We start from the raw sequence: 23,722 nt of genomic DNA on the forward strand, positions 1-23,722 counted from the left end.
ACGTCACCTGCAGAAGCACCAGCAGGCTGCGAGAGCTTGCACGGTTTCAGTGCACAGTCTGTGTAGACCAAGCGCTCCCATTTCTCTCTCATTGTCTGGTCTTTTGGAAAACGAGGAGTACTAATCCCATCATGATTGGTGTTGCTACACCCTCCTACGATACATCTGTTAACCATTTTAATAATTACGTGATAACGTTGAAGAAATTTGCAGAAAACCACCAGGTCATTTTCTCATAAACAAACCAGCGCTGACGTAGGATTCAGAGGGAGACGTCCCGCACGCGACGTCACGAAAATCAGTGTTTGCCGGGAAATCCAAATGCCAAGTTTTTTCAGAGGTGGACCAATTCACCTCAAATGGCTTGATTTCAACTGAATTTTTCTGGTATTGCGCAAGGTGAAAAAAATTGCACAAAATGCAAAATGTTACAGATATTTGACCAAAGTTTAATATAAAATAGGAGAATTACATTGATCTTGCTCCTGAATTTACCCGTGATATGCACTTTCATGATCCACAGTCAGCAATTTGAGTTCCAAAGTTACATCAATATTTGTTCAGAGGAAGTTTTGCGTATGAAGAGTCTACACTATGTCCAGGTGCTTCAGTTGATTTTACGGGATGCCCATTCAACTTATTAAGATGATCCATGTACAAATATCCCAGAGAGAAAAAAAAAAGTCCGTTTTAATTCCGTGCTAAAAGCAGTAATCTTCATAACTCTTAACATTTGACCCAGAACAACTCCAGGAGCAACACACATGGAGAGTAGAAAGACATTTGGGATTTTATCTACAGGAACCACTCTTCTAGTCATTGTTACCATGGAAACAGCATACATACAGGCCAGCATTGATGTCACTGTAATGCTTCAAAGGTAGGTTGGGACGCTGAAGCTGAAGGACAGAGACAGGCGCAGGGTACGTAGCTGGCATTTTATTTTAATTTTCGCTTTTCGGTGTCAGCTCTCTTATTTCAAGTCTCATACTGAAGCACACTTCACCATAAAGCTACTGACTTTTCACAAACACATACTGCTGTGTGTGTCTCCGACTGTCTCCTCTTTGCCTTTTTCACCCTTCCACTGTCACGGGAAGAGAGGGAAAAAAACACACACACACATCAGCGTTACTTTTGCTCTTCATTTTCAAATAGGGGCGGTACGGTGGTGTAGTGGTTAGCATTGTCGCCTCACAGCAAGAAGGTCCGGGTTCGAGCCCCGTGGCCGGCGAGGGCCTTTCTGTGCGGAGTTTGCATGTGCTCCCCGTGTCCGCGTGGGTTTCCTCCAGGTGCTCCGGTTTCCCCCAAAGTCCAAAGACATGCAGGTTAGGTTAACTGGTGACTCTAAATTGACCGTAGGTGTGAATGTGAGTGTGAATGGTTGTCTGTGTCTATGTGTCAGCCCTGTGATGACCTGGCGACTTGTCCAGGGTGTACCCCGCCTTTCGCCCATAGTCAGCTGGGATAGGCTCCAGCTTGCCTGCGACCCTGTAGAACAGGATAAAGTGGCTAGAGATAATGAGATGAGATTTCCAAACAGACGCTCGACCATGCCCCTGCCCCCACAATGACCGTTTATGAAAATATGCCCACATCTAATAGCGGAAAACAGAAATAAAGATGGGTTTTGTCTTATTTGAGCCAAAGACTACAAGTTGTTCTGAACTTGAAATTCTTGAAACATGATCTTGCCTGGCTTTTTTTTTTTTTTAGGTTTTTCACAACTTAATTATTGTATTACTTGAAACAACAGCCCAAGATAACTTTCGAGTAAACTTGTCGATAAGGATCTTGGTGTAACTGACCTGCAGTGCATTGATATTTTAATGAGTTCTCATTAACCCTGAGGGAATCCCTGTTAGCATGTTAACGGCTGTTCTCATACTCTGTTAGCTAAAATAAAACTTTTCAGAGGATTTCTGAAAGTACATAAAAGGATCAAAGTAGCATGTCTTTACTAAGAAGTAGCAGACCTCAACCAGAAGTCACTGTTTGATTGATTTGAGTTTCTTTTAAAAATGACCAACAAATTTCAAATGAATCTGTATATAATTATAAGCAAGCACAATACAATAATTAACATCTAAAATCATTTGATATTTGACATTAAAACAAATCGAAAGAAGCAGGCAAAAACGGTGAACATGATAACCAGAGCAATAAAAAAAAAATTTAATCATGAGTTATGGCTCAGAAATCACAAAAGAGAGCAAGACTTCGCAAAGTATAACTGGAAAGGAAAGGCTTTATAGCGTCTCAGAATGCGGAATTGATGTGCACTCGGTAAACAGGAAGTGCCTGAGTATTCTGGTAATGGGGATGGTGATGGTAGTGCAGTGTGGGATTGTCAGGTGAGACTGTGACCTTTGACATCTGTTGAAATTTTAGCTAAATTAAAGCTAGCTAATTAGAAAACTGGTGGTACAATTGGTGGGGGGTGGGGGTAAAAAAAAGCAACAACTACACTGTTCTTGCTGCCAGATACAATAGCCCCCAAGCATAACTATGTCATCACTTGTTTACTGCAATGCATTTTGGGGGATAGTCGGGGTCGGTAGTTGAGCGATATGACAGATGTTAGATTAATTTTACGTGAGAGCGATGTGAAAGGAGCGATTTTGCCGTGCTCTATCATGGAAGACAATGAAATTGGTGATTTAAAGAGGTGGATAACATGTCGATTGTTTACAGCAGGAAAATCTGAATCCAAATCAAGCTTGGTGAGAAGGTACGTAAGAGTCTAGGCCGAGTCTACCACACTGTACAACAACAACATCAAGTCTCAGAGTGTCTTATTTCTGAGGACGTATGTTGGATCTCGACGCGATCTTAGACTGAAGTCTAAATTTGTTTCTTTTAATCTTCAGTTATTCCTTACCATTTTCTAAGAAGCTTTGTTCAAATGAAATCTTCACCTTGATCCAGAACAATGAAAATTACAGACGTAGTAAGGGAAACTATTATGAAAAATCAACTGTTGACTTAAGTCTAAGATGGTTTCGTGATCCCAGGCCCAGATGAACAGCATCAAAAAATTTATAAACGAGTGATTAGTTAAATAAAACTTGATATCAGGAAACATTACAAAAAAAAAAATTGGAAACCCGCTGATCTGCTGTGTCAAGTTCAGTATAAATGCATTTCCTTCAATAAATGCCACTAGTGAGGTACACTGAACATTATACATACTTGAAAGAGAACCCTTAATGGTTTGGGAGTTTTATCGATCCGACAGGCTCGTTCGGCTGCCGAGTGCTTCAGTACGTTGAGAGGCAAAGGCCGAAGAATGCTTCTTTGTTTTATAGGCTTTGAAATATCGCTAGTTTCAGATGATGAACAGTGTTGATTGTTATAATCTTCTATAACCGAAGGCCGTTCCGCAGACCATGGAAATATTGCTGGGTCATGGTTTAAGTACGTCTTTTTCCCCACCAGAGAAATGTGAGCTACAAACACTTGTCCATTTCATTTCAGTTTGAAGGTTTTCATTGCGGATTAAATTATCCATTTCTTTCTTCTCGACTGGCAGCTGATAACAGCTCAAATTAGGTGTTCTCTTTGTTGTGGAGACACAGTTAGGCACACAGCAATTCACTTTAGGCACGGTTAAAACCGGTTAGATGGAACAATGCAGTGTTTAGTAAAGGAGAAAGTAAACAATATGGCAGCGTTGACCCCAGGTATCGCCCTTAATGCATTGCGGTAAACAAGCGATGATGTAGGTTAGGGTTAGGGTCATTCTCTTCCTCCTGGTAGTACTTCCTACCCTGGTGGTAGAAATGACCACTTATGTAACAGAGGTGATGCACACTTTTGAGTCATGTTGAGTCAGCGAGGTCATGTTGAAAACAGTGCTGGAACACATTGCTGTGTTGAGACAGCACTATGAAGCGACACCCAGGGAGAGGGAGAACGTGTAAAAGAGAGAGAGGGAAGGATAGAGATAGATGAGTCCTGCAGCACATTGCTCTTGTCTGTGGCTCTCTGCTCTGGAGGCTGTTAATGTGCAGTGTATCATTCATAAGCTTAATACCGGCATCACTTTTGCCTAAATGGCATCATTTGTCAGGACGAGCAGGAGGCTGGGGAGAGGAACAGAGGACACGGCTGGCTGCTGATAACCACAGAGAATGAGAAAAAAAATGCACGCACAAACCTGATCTCCCACACACTTCGTCAAAAGAAGATCTATGGCTACTAACCCCACAAGTCTCCCAAAGCATAACCATCTGGAACTGTTCATTTTGGAGGGAATGTAGTGATAACATTAGTTAGCTAACAGTTTCATTTTTTAGCAATTGTTAGGTGTAACTGATACTTAATAGTTTTTCCTTCCATCCTCTTTTTCACGATTGGCTCATGCTTCTGAGATCCATGAAACATAAAGATCATGAATAAAGCAAATTGTGCAAACATATTATGGTGTATTTTTTGCACTTGATTTAGTATCTCATGGCCATGTTAAACTTAGTATTTAGTACATAGTTCATATGAAATAAAATATTCTTTTCATGGCCTCTCCATTGCCTTTCTGAGGAAACACTAAGGAAAATATCATAAAAGCGAGGGAACCACAGCAAGGGTAGCATGGCAAAAAAAAAAAAAACAGCTCAGGAACCACACAAATTACAGCCAGAGGAGGCATAGTTATGGAATCACAGCTAAAGAACTGCGGGAACCACAGCTAGAGAACAACATGAACTATAACCAGGGATGGGATAATTAGGGAAGCAAAGATAAGGAACCACAGAACCCACATCTAAGGATTCACAGGAACCACATCAAGGGAACCACAAGAACTATAGCCAGGGGAGGTGTAGCTTGGGATTCACAGGTGCTACATGTAGTATCTGCATCTTGGAAAACACAGGAATGATTGCCAGATACAACATCTAGGTAACAAGTATGAACTACAGTCAGGGGAAGCATGGCTAGGGAAATACAACTAGGGATCCACATGAACCATGACTAGGAGAAAAACACACACCTTTTCCACCAAATCAGTTCCAGGGTTGGTTCAGGGCCAGTGCTGGTGCTGGTTCACAACTCGTTCAACTTATGAACCAGCTGAGAACCAGTTTGCTTTTCCATAGCTCAGGGTGCTAAGGGGAGCCACATCATTATGTCACTGTATACGTCAGTTACGTCGCTGCATTTGCATAAACCTTGGCGCGAACATCGAAGCAACAACAACACGGAGAAGAAGAAGAAGCAGCAACAACAACAATAATGGATGACTGCTGCTTTACTGCATCCATGATATCTCGTTGCTTATTAAAAAATGGCGCCCTTTCGTGGTCTTGCTATTGTTGTTGGTCTTAACAACTCTCTCCCCCCCGGCTGACGTAAGCAGTTCTTTCCTCTGGCCCAGCAAAGAGCTGGTGCTACCCTGGAACCGGTTAACCGGTTTTTCTGGCCCAGAGCCAGTTCTTTGTCAGTGGAAACAGAAAACCCGGTTCCAAACTAAGCACTGGCCCCGAACCAGCCCTGGAACTGATTTGGTGGAAAAGGGGTACCAATGAAGAAACCATAGCTAGGGATCCACAGGCACCCAACAATCTAAGGAGCCAAAGGAACCACAACTACAAGAACTACAAGGAGCCAAAGGAACCATAACTAGAAGAAATCACAGCTAAGGTCCACAAGGACCCCAAAGATCTCAGGATCCACAGGAGCCATAACTAGCAGAACCACAGTTAAGAAACCACAGCTAGAGATCCAAATGAACCATAACTAGGAAACCCACAATTAAGGAAGCACAGCTAGGGGTCCAATGGAACCATAACTAGGACAAAGACATTGAAGAAACCATAGCTAAGAATCCACAGGCATCCAAAGATCTAAGGAGCCAAAGGAACCATAACTAGAAGAAACCATAGCAAGGGATTCACAAGAACCCCAAAGATCTCTAGAGCTAAAAGAACCACAATGAGAAGGAGCCAAAGGAAACATAACAAGAAGTAACCACAGTTAGGGTCTACAAGGACCCCAAAGATCTAGAGATCCACAGTTAAGAAACCACAGCTAGGGGTCCACAGGAACCATAACTAGGAGAACCACGGTTAAGAAACCACAGCTAGGGAACCTCAAAAGGTTTGTACAGACAGCTTCAGTGGGTTAATAAGCAGCAATCTGAGAAGAGGAACCATGGAACGAAAGTTACAAATAAAACAGAATAGACCAAGTACATGAGTCAGCAGAGACAAAACCAAGCATTTTAGGAACACTCCTTTGGTTAAACTCGTTTGTTAATGTTTTTAAACTTTAGGAAATCACTTATTTTCAGCATGTAAAATATATGCAAACATATCTGCTCATTGCACACATATAATTTGTCTTCTATTCCAGTTGCCCTCCCACCAGGTCCTGATCGATGCCCTCTGGGTTGCATTTAGGTGGAAAATGTCTTACATTCCCTGAGCTGGGAGACAAGATATCACTCGCAAATGTCCATTTGTTATCCAGATGGTGGATGTTCCTTTCTCTGTCGTGAGACTTGAGGACTGTGAGAGTGGGGGAAAAAGAGCCAAGTACCGATTATTAATGAGTGGCGAGTAAAATGCTTAATTTGCACCGTCTTCGACAAAATTATGACTCGCAGTGAAAGCAGGCGAATTTGCATAAATCTCATTAGAAAGACATCGAAGGGTTCATAAATCGTTCTATTAATTAGTCCTTTTCCCACCACTTTTTCATGGCATAGCGATGTGAATTAATAAAAGCAGGAGGCTGTGAGTGTGTGTGTGTGTGTGTGTGTGTGTTTGTGTGTGAGAGAGAGAGAGAGACTAATTGGCCTTTGTAGTTGCTGGTTTAGGTTTGTGACTCATGTGATGTAGATTTAAAGAGAGGTTATGCTTCATGTGTTTCATGTATTGGAGCACCTGTACCGTACTTGTGTCCATGGTGTGTGTGTGTGTGTGTTGGAAAGAGAGAGAGGGAGGCTCTTGGAGGATTTTCCTGCTAATTCTTTTTCAGCAAGAAGCACTCTGACCTCATCTAAAGCCAGAATGAGTCTGGGAATCCTTTACCAGCTGCATCCATAAACACACACCTCTCTCTCTCTCTCTCTCTCTCTCTCTCTCACACACACACACACATACACACACACACTAAAGTGTCAAAATGAGAATTTCTGTGTGTGTGTGTGTAGGTTCTTCAATAACTCAGCTCACAGCTGTGGATCCTGATGGAGAGCCACTCATTTTTGGCGTGGTGGGTGAGGAGGCCTCGAGGTTCTTTGCCGTGCAGGAGAACACCGGTGTGGTGTGGCTGCGACAGCCACTTGACCGTGAGGTACACACACACACTCTGTAGATACCACAGATACACACAGCACCGTTGGTGGATTGTTGATGGAGGAAAAGTCAGTGGGAGGAAAATCGACATGATGATTGAAGAGTAAGTGAAGCTGTGTGTATTTCCTTAACACTGTTCCGTCTCTTTTTTTTTTTACAGACAAAGTCTGAAATGCAGGTGGTGTTTTCTGTCAGTGACAGTCAAGGGGTAAGCTCGCTTGCTCGCTCTTTATTTCAATTGTACTGCAGCTTTACCACGTGACCTCATGTGTTAAAAAGTGTGTACTCGGTGCAGGTGGTGAAGGACACAGTGAACATCCAGATTGGAGATGTGAATGACAACGCGCCAACTTTCCATAACCAGCCTTACACTGTGACTATACCAGAGGTACAGAGCTGTGCGTGTATTACACAAACACACTAACTTCACTTCTGCTGTAATACATAATCCACATAACACGCTCACCTTCCACAACTGGAAATATAGCTGAGAAAAATAACACATAATGCTCACACATAACGGTTTAGAGTTAATAAGCTAGCAGTTAATGTGTTGTGCAGGATTTTGTATTGCACCACTGAGGCAGAATTTGTGAGTTTGTTTTGTAGTTGTAGTTACACCCGTCATTTCCACATCACTATAATACCCAGCATGTATTACAGTTACACAAATACATCATATCAGCATTGGGAAGTCAGTGCCAACTGATATAATTAATTACTTCTGTAAAGAACAGGAAAGAAACTGGAAAGACGGTAAAGAAAGCAGGCTAGTGTGCTATATTAGTCTGAAATTATTTCAGACTAGATGATGCCAATTCAGTCTGTCAAGTGCACATTGTGTAAGGCAGCACTGGTATTTTTTAAAATCTTGACTTGAATGAATGATTATCACCTTTGTATCACTTTATGTTCAGTGTAGCCGTGTGTGTGTGTGTGTGTGTGTGTGTGTGAGAGGCTCGCACCCCAGAGAGTGTGCAAGAATCACAGTCCCAACCTCTCTTATTTATTTATTTATTTATTTAGAAGCTAAATATAATTTATGTTAAAACCTTTTATTATATGGCACGAGCTACTTCCACTAAAATCATGCGCTCTGATTGGTTCCTTGGCCGGCAGTATTTTCCCGTAATGCCCATGGAAGATTACGGACTTTCTTTCCAAGGTGCCGGTTTTCAATATTGCACAAAACAAGCAAAGACAAAAAAAAAGATTAATTGGAAATCAAAACAGAATAAAAAATGGCTGAAACACAAAAGAGAAACAAGAGTCGCTGAGTTATTCAAGAAATGAGCAACGAAGAGCTTTCAGAAACCGTTAACTGCGAACAAAAATTCAGCCTTGAAACCGCTAGCCATTTATTCTGCATGCGTGACTCAACTACGTTACAAATATGACTTAACTGAAAGTAGCGTCACGCCTCATTATAATCACCGTCTATTTTAATCTTAGACATAAAAAAGCCATGTAATAAATTCCTTATTAACCTCGCTTGTCTTTATGAGAAAATATCAGACCTCAGTCTTTTTGTACAGACCGAGCCATATACTGTCAAGACCTCAGTCTGATATTTTCCCGTAAAGACCTCGCGCTCAGTTAATAAGTAGTTATTATTTTTTTCGCGGTCCAAATCCTGTGGTTTGATTGGCTGGCGAGCGGGTCCGTATCCTACGGTACGGACCCCTGGCGACTCGCTCATTCACAACAACAACAAACATAGTAGCATTTTTGTCAACATTTATCTTTTTTTTAATAAGATTTATTTATAAGATAATCTCATCTCATCTCATTATCTCTAGCTGCTTTATCCTGTTCTACAGGGTCGCAGGCAAGCTGGAGCCTATCCCAGCTGACTATGGGCGAAAGGCGGGGTACACCCTGGACAAGTCGCCAGGTCATCACAGGGCTGACACATAGACACAGACAACCATTCACACTCACATTCACACCTACGCTCAATTTAGAGCCACCAGTTAACCTAACCTGCATGTCTTTGGACTGTGGGGGAAACCGGAGCACCCGGAGGAAACCCACGCGGACACGGGGAGAACATGCAAACTCCGCACAGAAAGGCCCTCGCCGGCCACGGGGCTCGAACCCGGACCTTCTTGCTGTGAGGCGACAGTGCTAACCACTACACCACCTATAAGATTATCAAAAATCTTATAAATTTTTGCCAGCATTTCTCAGGAGAATAGCATTAATTTTACAGCATGGACAGAGATAACGACAGTGTTCACAGCGAAAGCGAGTTTTACTACCCTGAAGAAGAAGAAATAAAATAAAACATTTTAGGAGAAAGTTAAAACCTGTAATTTGCTAACACCGAGCAAAAACATGGCTGAATCCTGAATGACTCCTATTTGTATAAATAGGGGACTACATAGGCGGCAAAATGTAGTTTTTTTTTCCTGCCATGGAAGTGCACTTGTATACTGAGGAGAAAGCAATTTGCATTACAGCCGTGAATGAGGATTCAAAATGGCGGCTCGCCTCGGTTTTCCCTTTCGAGCGCTCTCATTTTCTGTTAGAATTTGGTAAAGAAAAAAATAAATATATTATTTACCAGCTTAAGGTCGGTCCGTATGGTGAAATATCGTGACCTCGGCCTTGAATACTGACCTCGGCCCAGAGGGCCTCGCTCAGTACTTTCAAGACCTCGGTCACGGTATTTCACGATACGGACCTCCCAGCTGGGAAATAACATGTATGTATTGTGGCATAGTGAATTGCCTAATGACCAGAGCTGTGCAAAATATTACATATCCAATCCCACTGTGCTAGGTCAGAGTCAGGTCAGAAGCCAGAGTTTGACTTGTTTTTTTGGATGAAGTCAGAGCTGTACATGGCGGAAAAACCTCACAGACCCTGCTAGAAACACGTCCTCCATCCAAGGATGGCACCTCACTGAGTTATAAGAATGGCTCTGTTGATGGACACAAGCTTCTATACTGCTCGCTCTCGGTTCCACAATCAAGTGATTTCAGCTGAGTCTTGACCACCAGCTTGTCCACATTAGTTCTTTAAGAATTGGTATGTACTTACATAGTATACTACGCTATAGACATGTATTATTTTCCATTTCTTATTTCATTCATTGTTTTGTTGATAATTGTCTTCCCAAAGAAGCACTGGAAATGGAAATTTTAGCTTGCGGGTGATATGCATACTTTGCTGTTGGATATCAGCATTGTTGATAATTTTCATCCAAAAACATTCCCGGTTGGCGGCACAGTGGTGTAGTGGTTAGCGCTGTTGCCTCACAGCAAGAAGGTCCGGGTTCGAGCCCCGTGGCCGGCAAGGGCCTTTCTGTTGCCGAGTTTGCATTTTCTCCCCGTGTCCGCGTGGGTTTCCTCCGGGTGCTCCGGTTTTCCCCACAGTCCAAAGACATGCAGGTTAGGTTAACTGGTGACTCTAAATTGACCGTAGGTGTGAATGTGAATGGTTGTCTGTGTCTATGTGTCAGCCCTGTGATGACCTGGCGACTTGTCCAGGGTGTACCCCGCCTTTCGCCCGTAGTCAGCTGGGATAGGCTCCAGCTCGCTTGCGACCCTGTAGAACAGGATAAAGTGGCTAGAGATAATGAGATGAGACATTCCTGGTTTTATTCTATATATTTAACAGTTATTCCATGAAATCCATGCAATGCTGATCTCTGTTTCTGTAGCCCTCAGCCTTTCGCCTATTATACAGCTAGAGTTACAGTGGGGGGCTGGTCTTCTGGTAACCGCGAGAGTTTGACTCCCCACTCGAATCTGTTTTGCAGCGTGCCTTGCAGACGGTAGAGTAGGTACCATTTTTATGATGGTCTTTGGTATGACCTGACCGCGAGTAGAACTCACAATCTTCCGATTGAAAGGCAGACCCGCTAACCACTAGGCCAACTTATGGGATTTTGAGAAACAGAGCATTTTTATTTTTTGCAAATTCAATGAATAAAAACTTGATACAAAACGTCCAACAAAATCATTTCCGCTTAGGCGGACTTCTTAAAAATCTATCAATGGCTGCACGAATTGACTTAAGTATTGTTGTTTTTTTTGTAGAAAGTGCCATGTTGCTGTCGTGCCGAGGTATAGAATAGCTTTAGACATTTATTTAACCCTTTGATGCAAAACATATGCACACCCCTTCTAATGCACAACATGGGTCAAAAATGACCCGCATTCATTTTCCAGGTTATTTCATGCTGACTGAGTTTTTCTTTGCTCTATCTTTTGAAATCAATTTATTTTATGATTGAATATTCCAAGTATTCTTTAAATATCTTGCTTTTAATTACCACAAATCATTAATTTATTTTTTTCTTTCCTACTTTATGAACAAAAATACTTTTTATATTACTACACATGGGTCATCCAAGTGTGATTTAAAATTAAATGTCTTAATACTATAATAATAATTTGTTTCAAGTAATTACTTTAGCAGTGAATGGGGCCAGTTATTTATTTATTTATTTATTAACTATGTCGTTAGCTAAGCCAACTACAATAAAATTAGCTAACTAAAGTAGAATATGTCAACAGCTAGGTAGCTAATAGTAATTACTTGTAACTTAATGATAAGTAATCTACTCACTCTCAAGGGAACCTAAACATAATCAATTTTTTTCTAAGGTAATGTTAGAACAATTGAAAAACATTCCTTACATGTATTAGATGGGCAAAGGGCGCCGTGCTGAGCTGTGAAATGTCTGACACAAGCACAATTCACAGTTCCCACCAAACGCTGTAGTAAATGCATGCGGGTCGTTTCTGACCCATGTGTGTAAACTTGATGTAGAATTACAAAAGCTGTGCTTGTTCATAACTTAAGAAAGGAAAAATAAAAATGATGATTTGTGCTAAACAAAAACAAGATACTTACGGCATATTTGGAAAAGTAAATGACAAAATGAATTTATTTCAAAAGTATATCATAGAACACTCAGCCATACATGAAATAACCTGGAAAATGAATGCAGGTCGTTTTTGACCCATGTTGTGCATTAGAAGGGTAGTGATACAAAAAGGGTTTTTATTCAAAAAGTAAGAAAGGAAAAAATAAAATAAGGATGTATGATCAAAAACAAGTTAATTGAGGAATACCGTGAATACTGAATGATGGAATTAATTTATTGCAAAGATATAGAAGATAAAAACTCACTTTTGACCCATGTTTTGCATCAAAGGGTTAACTCTTCCTCGGACATTTCAGCTCTGTAACTTTTGAGCTTTTGAAGCACTCTAAAAAAAAATTCAACAAATTTTAATGCTTAAAGATGAAGAATGTAAACAAACCGACGAAATGACAGGAGCAATTTGTGAAAAAATGCAATAATAATTCTTAAAAAATTTTAAAAAGATACGTTCTTACCATCAAATACTTTCATTCCATATTTTGTTGCTTTTTTTTTTGTATTTTTTGGGGGTTTTGTTTCCGAGTCGAGTTTTTATTTTGTCCTCGGTTGGCTCAGTAACACGCTCCGCCATTTTGTTTTTTTCTCTACTCATGGTATATGAGCCGATAGCCTAGTAGTAGAGTAGCTAATCAGAGTGTGCGATTCGTCATATCCAGTGAATGTGATAGAATAAAGCCTGATAGCTCGTGCGATGCTAAGATTTGTTCCACCTTGTTACTATATCACCTTTCTTCATTATCAGGTCAAGTTCTAAATAACATTTTACATTTTTGGTGCAGAAAGGGGCTGAATGATTGACACATTTATAGATTCCTGGTGGAAAGCGCAAGGCCATGCTCTCAGACATCGATTGCATTTGTTGTCATGAGCGAGACTTCATTCTAGTGCCGTTTGTAGCACTGGGATTAATGGAGGCTCATCCGCCTCAGAGCATCTCGTGTTATCTTACCTGCAGCTTATCAAAATGCCAGGGGCTGGTTTCTAGCTGTCTTCTAAAGTGTGTTTTTTTTTTTTCTCCAACAAAATTCTTCAGACTGTCCTGTTGAGTGAAGTGATTGCTGCAAATAAGTCTGGTAAGAGCAAGCGGAGTGTTTTTTTGGCTCTTAAAAAAAAACTAGTCACTTAAACATCCTTGTAAAGGAGGGAATAAAAACATCTTGTTTTTCTGATTATTTGGTACATTAAGACGGCAAATTGTCTTACTGTTTTGGCATTTCTGCCAAATCTACACATTTTGGTTTAAAATTTTAGAGAAAGCAACGGTGTGCTGGAATGTTCCGTCGAAGTGAATTATAAAATTCACAAGCAACGTGTTCTTTATCAAGTCTCAACATAAACAGAATTCAGAGGCAAACTGCTGATGCATGAAGAGGACATTTGTGCTTCTAAAGAAGCAATTAGCACTCTTGGAATTATCCCCATTAAAAAGCATTTTTGGCGAATCCTTTGGGGCGTTTAAGTTTTCCACTCATAATAATGTGGCATCCTTTTGTAGTGATGTCTTACACTGAGTTTGTAAAACACCACCAATTTTCTAATACGAATGGCCTCGAAATGCTCTGCCAGAATGATTTTGGCCCTTCGTCCATTCGTTTGTTTGTTCCTTCAGTCGTACGTGCATTACTGGTTAGGAGTGATGTGGTTCAGGAAGCCTGTCCTGGGCTCACTAGGCACCAGGCAGGGATACACCCTGGATGGGATCCCAGTGCATCCAGTATTAGAGCTGAACTTGTCGTGAAATACTACTGGTATATTCAGTCAAGCTAGTGATTCTTTTAGTCCTGGGTATGACTTTAACTGCAACCAGTGGTGAGTTTCAGGTCCAGGAGGACTTGAGTATTGGGGGAAAGTGGAGTTACCCCTTAATCATCATTACTCCCAGGTCTGCTCTGACCCAGAGTGGGAGCACCTGCCTGGGTTCCAGCTATGGGTTAAATAGTACATCACCGATAAGGCGCTGGCAGCAGGACGCTTTTCGGTGCAGTGTGGCAGATGAACCCAACAGGGTCAATGGCACACCACCAGATGGCATGTGGAAGAGCCATTGAAATGGCCAATGGATGGCATCACCCAGCAAGTCAGTTGTCACTGTGGGGCAACTTCCATACCTGTCAGGTCTGTGGCACTTTTGTGCACCACTTGGCATCAGGTCTGGAGGTCCAGAGAAACAACACGATGGAGGAACAACATTGTTTGTCTTACCTTACTGTGCAAGGTGCTTCACTAGTACCCCTTTTCCACCAAATCAGTTCCAGGGCTGGTTCGGGGCCAGTGCTGGTTCACAACTCGTTCAACTTGCGAACCAGCTGAGAACCAGTTTGCTTTTCCATAGCTCGCGGTGCTAAGGGAAGCCACGTCATTACGTCGCTGTATACGTCATTACATCGCTGTATACGTCAGTTACGTCGCTATGTTTGCATAAACCTTGGCACGAATATCGAAGCAAAAACAACGCGGAAGAAGCAGCAGCAACAACAATAATAATAATGGATGACTTCGCGTTTGTACAGCTGCTGCTTCTCGTCGCTTAAAAATGGCTATCTTTCACGGTCTTGTTATTGTTGTTGGTCTTAACAACTCCGCCCCCCCGCTGACGGAAGCGGGTCTTTCCTCTGGCCCAGCAGAGAGTTGGTGCTAGCCTGGAACCGGTTTTTCTGGCCCCAGAGCCAGTTCTTTGTCAGTGGAAACAGAAAACCCGGTTCCAAACTAAGCACTGGCCCTGAACCAGCCCTGGAACTGCTTTGGTGGAAAAGGGGCATAGGAGAGGAGAATAGTATGCGAGAGCTCACGAGGCCAGATATTCCGTGGTGGCTCGGCTGGGCCATTCGTGCCACCGGTGCGGGCAACTCTGTCGCTCTGGTGCGGGCCTTGCGGCCCATTTGTGTTTCTGTGCATCCTAATGAAGTAGTTATCGTTGCTAGCGATGGACAGCTGACAACGAGTCAAGCAAGTACATGAGAAGACAGAAACTAATGAGAATGCAAACTATGAAACGTCAAAACAAGTTCACTGTTCTTAGTTTTTTCATTTTCTTTCATCGGAGATCTTTCTCAGGTTTGTGTATTTTAGTGGTCATGTCTGAGTGAAACTCCTGTCTCGACTCCTGCTGAGAGTTCTTCATCTATTTGCCTCTGTTTGTCTGTTTTCTCCCATCTCTCTCTCTCTCTCTCTCTCTCTCTCTGCTTCATCTAATCCTTGATATGAGTTAAGTGGAGAACTTCAAACAGGGTGTGAAGTCCCTCTCTGGAGCACACTCACTCACTCCATTTGGCATTCAGTCCCTCTCTCTCTCTCTCTCTCTCTCTCTCTCTCTCTCTCTGTCTCACATATACACACACCATGCGCTCAAATCTTCAAAGCTTTAGACATTTTTTTCTTTTGTCACAACGAGTAAATAAAGAGGACAGAAAGAATGAGAGATGTATTTAACTCTGACATTGTGATTAAGCTCTCTCATGATAGGAGATGATGGAGGAGGTAGGATGCATGATATTACTCCCTCAGTACTCAGCGCTCAGTATACAAACCATTCATTTGTTCTTCTAATTGAAGATGATAAACTGAGCGCACCCACACGCCCTTAAGATTATACATAAATAATATTTCTTTCTTTAGCATAGACATCGAGCCTCGACTTTAAAATGCAGCAGGCTCTCTCTGAAGCTATATATATTCAATCGTATATAAAAAAAATATATATATATATATATATATATATATATATATTTTTTTTTTTTATTAGACTTTCAAAAAAGTTGAGTCATTTGTTTATTTATTATACCCCTGCTTCGAGGGGGGGGGGGGTATGGGTATACAGGTTTTTACCTCTGTCCATCCGTCCGTATGTATCTCCATCCATCTGAAACACCCTTTTTTTCAGCAACCATAAATCATAGCCACTTAGTACTTTGTACCAAACTTCAGCTTGGGGTTTTATACCATGTATACTGTTTTCAGGTCTGCAGCACATCAACTTCCTGTTTACCAACTGAATATATTTACGAAACATATAACGTGGATTTACAAAATTTTCGTAACACTTTTCTCAGCAACTACAAATCAAAACTGCTTGATATTTGATACTAAGCTTCAGCTTGGGGTTCTATACCATGTGTACCATTTTCAGGTCTGTCGCACATCGACTTCTTGTTTACCGACTGAACGTATTTATGAAACATATAGGGTGGATTTTGACGCTATTTCAAGAAGCAAAATGCTATTTCAAAATGACAGTTTACCAGGATGCTGTTTGAAATCCCTGCAGAGAACACTGCTCTTTAATTACTTGTTTCAGGGTTAATTATTTGTTGAAGTCAATATTCATAATAAGTGTCCTATTCCTTCGATTACTTGCATTGTGATAAAAGCGAGAGTGGGTGGATACGTAAGTGAGCAGTAGCTCACAGTTGATCTTATTTATTTATTTATTTATTTATTATGTCAGCCCTGCGATGAGCTGGTGACTTGTCCAGGGTGTACCCTGCCTCTCGCCCATGGTCAGCTGAGATAGGCTCCAGCTTGCCCCCCACGACCCCACACAGGATAAGCGGTTACAAATAAAACAAACAAACATTCATTCATTCATTCATTCTCACTATGTGCACAGTAAGACTCACGTTGAGCCACGTCACACCACATCACAATCAATGATGATTATTTTCCGAGCACACCCCATTGTGTTTATTGTGTACACATAATGAGTACAAAATGATTAAAACAATTAAGAAGAATTATGATAAATGATAAAGCATTACCAATTTAAGAGTCACTGCATTTAATTTTATCATTTCCACATTGAAAACCAATGGTGTAACGAGTTTTCAGTTTTCTACGTATTAAAGACAATCCATCCATCCATTATCTGTAGCCGCTTATCCTGTCCTACAGGGTCGCAGGCAAGCTGGAGCCTGTCCCAGCTGACTACGGGCAAGTGGCGGGGTACACCCTGGACAAGTCGCCAGGTCATCACAGGGCTGACACATAGACACAGACAACCATTCACACTCACATTCACACCTACGGTCAATTTAGAGTCACCAGTTAACCTAACCTGCATGTCTTTGGACTGTGGGGGAAACCGGAGCACCCGGAGGAAACCCATGCGGACACGGGAGAACATGCAAACTCCACACAGAAAGGCCCTCGTCGGCCTCTGGGCTCGAACCCGGACTTTCTTGCTGTGAGGCGACAGCGCTAACCACTACACCACCGTGCCGACCGTATTAAAGACAAGAATTGTGTTATTCATGTTCCATATACTGTAGTAACCTGATTTTGTTCATATGGTATATGAAAATAGAGTGAAGACGCAGAGTGTAGTCAAAACCTGCTACCGTTCACTTTACGTTCCATTAACACCACCGCCTTAATTTTAATTTTTGAGGAGGTCCTTGTGGAAATATACAAAGCAGATGCTTTTCATTTTATCATGCAGATTGACTTCTGGAGCAGAACCTGAAGTCATTGGATTATGGATGTCTTGATAGCTAATGAGATATTATAGATATTATTAATCATAAAACCCCAAACCACAGAAAATGCAGGTTATTTTGAATTATTAAAAAGTTTTCTAATCAATGAGGTGGGAGATGATGGAGAGGAAGTGATTTTTTTCCCCTGTTTTTTTTTAAGCGCTGTCCCTCTGTCCACACATCCCTGCTGCTCTCCACTTTCACTCTCCATGCATTTTTATGGCCTCATTACCTCCTTCGACCCCCCTGTGACCCCACACAGTTGGAAAGAACACACCACGACATGACTCCACCAACCCATCACTCAAACGACGTGGCACAAGGAAACAGACGGGGAAAGTAATAGAAAACTCGAGCACAAAATTTGGCTTTTGCGTGTATGTACAGGATACTGTGGTGTTACAGGGCGGCACAGTGGCGCAGTGTTCAGCACTGTTGCCTCATAGCAAGAAGATTCTGGCTTTGGACCTCATAGCCGACTGGGGCCTTTCTGTGTGGTGTGTGTGTGTGGAGTGTTCTCCTCGTGCATGTATGGGTTTCCTCCGGGTGCTCCGGTTTCCTCACGCAGTCCAAAAACATGTGGATTAGGTCACCTGGCTCCTCTAAATTGCCCGTGTTTTGTTGTCGTTGTTGATGAATGATGAAATAATCAGACCCTATGGAACACCGGTGTGAATAGTGAGTGTGGAGGGGATGGGAGTGGGGTGCGTATTCGATCTTGTAATTGGTAGATGAATAGTGAGCGAGGCAGGAATGTGATATGTAACTGCATGTTTAATTTGTGGGGTCGTAAAAATCTGGGAGGCATTTTACATTGGGGAGCAGGTGGCTAGCATCCTGTCTGACAGCTCGAATGAGCCGGAGAAATTTATATCCCTCTCTCTTTCTTTCATTCTCATTGCTGGTGTGTATGTAGGAAAGGGACAGACGGAGAGAAAGAGAGACAGAGAATTTCCTGATCAAAGAAAGGTCACAGTAGAACAAACTAAACATGGTGTAATCGGATGTGAGAAGATGAATTGGACAGAGTAAATAGTCTGTATGTTTTTACGAGTAAGTGAGAGAGTGTGATGAATGAAGTTCATTACTCATTTGAGGAATGTGTGAGTATGTATTTGGACAAGCAGGTGTGTGTGTGTGTGTGTCTAAACTTTCTGATCTTTGACAGACATTTGAACATCCATATGTGAATTATTCACTTTCACTTCACGTGCTTTGCAGTAATACTACACACTTCAGAGCAAAGTTGTTGGTTTTTTAAAATTTAAACTTTCTAATGGGCGGCACGGTGGTGTACTGCTTAGCACTGTCGCCTCACAGCAAGAAGGTTCTGGGTTCAAGCCCAGTAGCCGACAGGGGCCTTTCTGTGTGGAGTTTGCATGTTCTCCCCGTGTCCACGTGGGTTTCCTCCGGGTGCTCCGGTTTCCCCCACAGTCCAAAGACATGCAGGTTAGGTTAACTGGTGACTCTAAATTGACCGTAGGTGTGAATGTGAGTGTGAATGGTTGTTTGTCAGCCCTGTGATGATCTGGCGACTTGTCCAGGGTGTACCCCGCCTCTCACCCATAGTCAGCTGGGATAGGCTCCAGCTTTCCCTTGACCCTGCACAGGATAAGCAGCTACAGATAATGGATGGTAATAGCTAACGCACAAGGACTTGTATAGTGGCTACTCTACAGCATACTGTAAACGACAATAAATGCACTAATGTGGTGTTGTTGATGTTTATGACAGAATAATGTTTGATCATTGCTGTGTTGGATATTTCTCAATGAAGGTGCTGATTTAATATTTTTGTAAGGAGTCTCCAGTGTCAGCACTTTGCAACAGTCAAGCACTAATTTTCCTCACGCAAGAACGTCTTCATAATGGAGAACTTTCTGCGCTTACTTTGTGCGGTTTCTGTATAATGTGATAAGGTAGGTGTGTGTGTGTGTTTTTTTTTTTGTCTTAAAGGAACAGTCCACCGTACTTCCATAATGAAATATGCTCTTATCTGAATTGAGACGAGCTGCTCCGTACCTGTCCGAGCTTTGCGCGACCTCCCAGTCAGTCAGACGCAGTCAGACGCGCTGTCACTCCTGTTAGCAATGTAGCTAGGCTCAGCATGGCCAATGGTATTTTTTGGGGCTGTAGTTAGATGCGACCAAACTCTTCCGCGTTTCTCCTGTTTACATAGGTTTATATGGCCAGTGATATGAAACAAGTTCAGTTACACAAAATGAAACGTAGCGATTTTCTATGCTATGGAAAGTCCGCACTATAATGACAGGCGTACTAACACCTTCTGCGCGCTTCGGCAGCGCATTGATATCTGAGCTCCGTATCAATGCGCTGCCGAAGCGCGCAGAAGGTGTTAGTACGCCTGTCATTATAGTGCGGACTTTCCATAGCATAGAAAATCGCTACGTTTCATTTTGTGTAACTGAACTTGTTTCATATCACTGGCCATATAAACCTATGTAAACAGGAGAAACGCGGAAGAGTTTGGTCGCATCTAACTACAGCCCCAAAAAATACCATTGGCCATGCTGAGCCTAGCTACATTGCTAACAGGAGTGACAGCGCGTCTGACTGCGTCTGACTGACTGGGAGGTCGCGCAAAGCTCGGACAGGTACGGAGCAGCTCGTCTCAATTCAGATAAGAGCCTATTTCATTATGGAAGTACGGTGGACTGTTCCTTTAATAACTTTGAGAGAGGAAAGTGAGGCTCAAGAGGGAACGTAAGTGATATCAGGAACTAACTTGTTTCATGGACATTCCACATGACTCCTATAAATGAATAGAAAACATTACATGACATTCTTCAATTGATAAAAATGTAATTGCTGCCAGACTGCTGTGGTGTAAGAGGAATAAAACACTTCAGAACATGACATATGGTCCCTGTCATAAATTAACGATGGGGGACCCTTTCAGCCCTCATATGGTGCCTGCGTCTCTGCTCTGCGGCTCTGGTTCTCAGCTTGGTCTCACACAGGTGGCTCCCAGAGCGTAGCTGGGACTGCCAGGCTGGGCGGTCTAGGGTAGTCTGGTACCATGATTGAGTGTTGGTCCTCTTTTACGCAGTCTTTCCACCTCTTATAGGGCCTCCCAATTTGATGTCCGTATCGGGTAAAGGTTTCCACAACAAGGGGTTGCTAGCCTCAGGCAGTAGGCAAGCACACGGCCCTCTTCCGTGCTTGCATTCCTCGATGAGTACACTGTAAAAAAAGAATAATTGAGAATACTTGAAATTTCAAGGCAACAGTCTGCATTAAGAATTTTATGTTTTGCCAATGATGTGCCCATGATAATCCAAACTATGATAAAACTGTTATCTTTATTAAGAATTCTTAATTAAGTCAATTTTCAATTCCTCATTCTGCCAACATAGATTTCTCTTTTTGCTGAACAGTGGCATTCACAGTAGTACAAAAAGGCAATTGAGGTTATCAGACTTTTTTTAGGGGCTTTTTTCACCTTTATTTGGATAGGACAGTGTAGAGACAGGAAATGACCTTGGGTCGGAATCGAACCTGGATCCCCGGATTTATGGTATGGCGCCTTATCCACCTGAGCCACACCCACGATGTGGGGTTTAAAAATTTTTGTAATTGTGTAGAACAATGAAAAAAGGCATGTATAGTTTAATGATAAATTGTGATAACCTCGGGGGCGTCGTGGCTCAGGTGGATAAGGCGCCATACCATAAATCCGGGGACCCGGGTTTGGTTCCGACCTGAGGTCATTTCCCGATCCCTCCCCGTCTCTCTCTCTCCCGCTCATTTCCTGTCTCTATGCTGTCCTATCCAAATAGAGGTGAAAAAAGCCCCAAAAAAATCTAAAAAAAAAAATTGTGATAACCTCAATTGCCTTTTTGCACTACTGTGAATGCCACTGTTCAGCAAAAAGAGAAATCTATGTTGGCAGAATGAGGAATTGAAAATTGACTTAATTAAGAATTCTTAATAAAGATAACAGTTTTATCATAGTTTGGATTATCATGGGCACATCGTTGGCAAAACATAAAATTCTTAATGCAGACTGTTGCCTTGAAATTTCAAGTATTCTCAACTATTTTTTTTTACAGTGTAGATTATGGAGTGGAAACACGAAGTAACACATCACCACATCTTGTTCAAAGAGGTTGATTGTCGAAGGCCAGTGGGCTGACCCAAGAATGTGCTGTTATTATTATTATTATTATTATTATTATTATTTTTAATAATCAACTTCAGAGCGGTAGCAGTAACTCCGCATTTGTGGAGGGCCACATCACAGCACCCTCGGCTTAATTTCTTACTTAATCAGTGCAAGAGACACAGACACGACAAAATGACAAAGAATGGCAACTAACTAAAGAGAAAATAAGGAGAATCCAAGTGCTCTATTAAAGTATGTCTATTTAAGATCAGCAGACTATAAGATACTGAATCGGATTGATTTATTCAACTAATTATGCACATGATCCAGGTGTACCGAGATTAGATCCCAAACACTTTTCACGTCTACAAAATGAGCCCGGTGCTTGACGATTAAACCAAATTACGAACATAGATACAATAGAATGTTCAGAAATATTCGTCTGGCAGGATTTCCTGTACCGTATGCGCTATACAAATCTGTTAGACGTATAATCTCCTTGATTCGCAAGTGCTTCTTGTGTAAAAGAAAGATAAATAACGAATTTGACAAGACGGAGAAAGTGTTAATTAACAACGTTCCATATTCGTATCCTGCGCTCTTCAGCTTTCACCTTTCATTCCCAGAGCAGTTCTTTTGTCTCCAGACATCAGTTTGGATGTCGCGATGTCTGGGAGTCGAGGCTAATGGGGTGTGTTTGCACAGCACAGCGTCTCTGTTTTGTTTCGAGTCAGCTTGTTTGCTCTCCCTCCTGCTAGCCGTCTCCGAGTGTGTTTCCGTGGTTGTGGCACAATCTTTTGAACAGTAACATTCATGACAACATCGTGCACTACTTTCGTTATGGACGCACACTCGGAAATACACAGCTTGGGTGAAACATTCTGATTTATTAACCCCCCCCCCCCCCCCTTTTTTTTCCTTTTTTCTCCTTTTCACAGTTATGGCATCCAGCTGTCTCTCCCTGTCTAATGATCTACTGATTAAATTGATCCAAAATAAATCTTTTTTCCCCCTCTCTCGCTCCAACGAATTAAAATTCACATGCTCGCTCTTTAATATCAGTGTTAGTGCTATATGTGTGTGGTATTTGGTTCGACACGTATTTGAATAGCAATCTCTGTTGGATAAGGCCGAGGTGATAGAAATTTGACAAGGTGAAGCCAGTGCTTATTCGTCTGCTATAATGCTCTATATAAATGGATTGAAATGTCTTAGCAAACAGAGAGACAAGCAGGCCTTCAGGGATAGATAAGCGAACGTTTGGCTTATCTGTTAACTTTTTCTCTTTAGTAGTGTGTGTTTAGCGCATACCTGTTTGGATGGCTGTTTTGCACTGGAGCTGATGAACGTTTTTTTTTTTTTTTTAATCAGATTAAATCTGGGCGGCACGGTGGTGTAGTGGTTAGCGCTGTCGCCTCACAGCAAGAAGGTTCGAGCCCTGTAGCCGGCGAGGGCCTTTCTGTGTGGAGTTTGCATGTTCTCCCTGTGTCCGCGTGGGTTTCCTCCGGGTGCTCCGGTTTCCCCCACAGTCCAAAGACATGCAGGTTAGGTTAACTGGTGACTCTAAATTGACCGTAGGTGTGAATGTGAGTGTGAATGGTTGTCTGTGTCTATGTGTCAGCCCTGTGATGACCTGGCGACTTGTCCAGGGTGTACCCCGCCTTTCGCCCGTAGTCAGCTGGGATAAGCTCCAGCTTGCCTGCGACCCTGTAGGACAGGATAAAGCGGCTAGAGATAATGAGATGAGATGAAGTGCAAAACACGACAAAGGAGACCCTTTGTTTTGATATCTAGGGCATCGAGTTTAGAAAATGCAGTACATTTACAGTATGTAAGGTAAATACCTTAAGGGTACAAGGGTGCATGGTGCAGGCCAGAAGGTATATAAGGTCCTGGTCAATATGTTTCATCCTTCATTTAATTCATA

At 42.1% G+C, this 23,722-nt stretch overlaps 1 protein-coding gene across 1 annotated transcript in view; it reads left to right on the forward strand.

The window, feature by feature from the left end:
- Positions 1 to 23,722, forward strand: part of cdh23 (cadherin-related 23) — a 727,851-nt gene that overhangs the window by 201,140 nt on the left and 502,989 nt on the right. Inside the window, exons 5-7 of the mRNA XM_060925294.1 lie at positions 7,154 to 7,296; positions 7,459 to 7,506; positions 7,594 to 7,686. Coding sequence (XP_060781277.1) covers positions 7,154 to 7,296; positions 7,459 to 7,506; positions 7,594 to 7,686 — 284 coding nt within the window. The remainder of the gene's footprint in view (positions 1 to 7,153; positions 7,297 to 7,458; positions 7,507 to 7,593; positions 7,687 to 23,722) is intronic.

Source organism: Neoarius graeffei, chromosome 7 (assembly GCF_027579695.1).
Source record: "Neoarius graeffei isolate fNeoGra1 chromosome 7, fNeoGra1.pri, whole genome shotgun sequence".
NCBI lineage: Eukaryota > Metazoa > Chordata > Actinopteri > Siluriformes > Ariidae > Neoarius > Neoarius graeffei.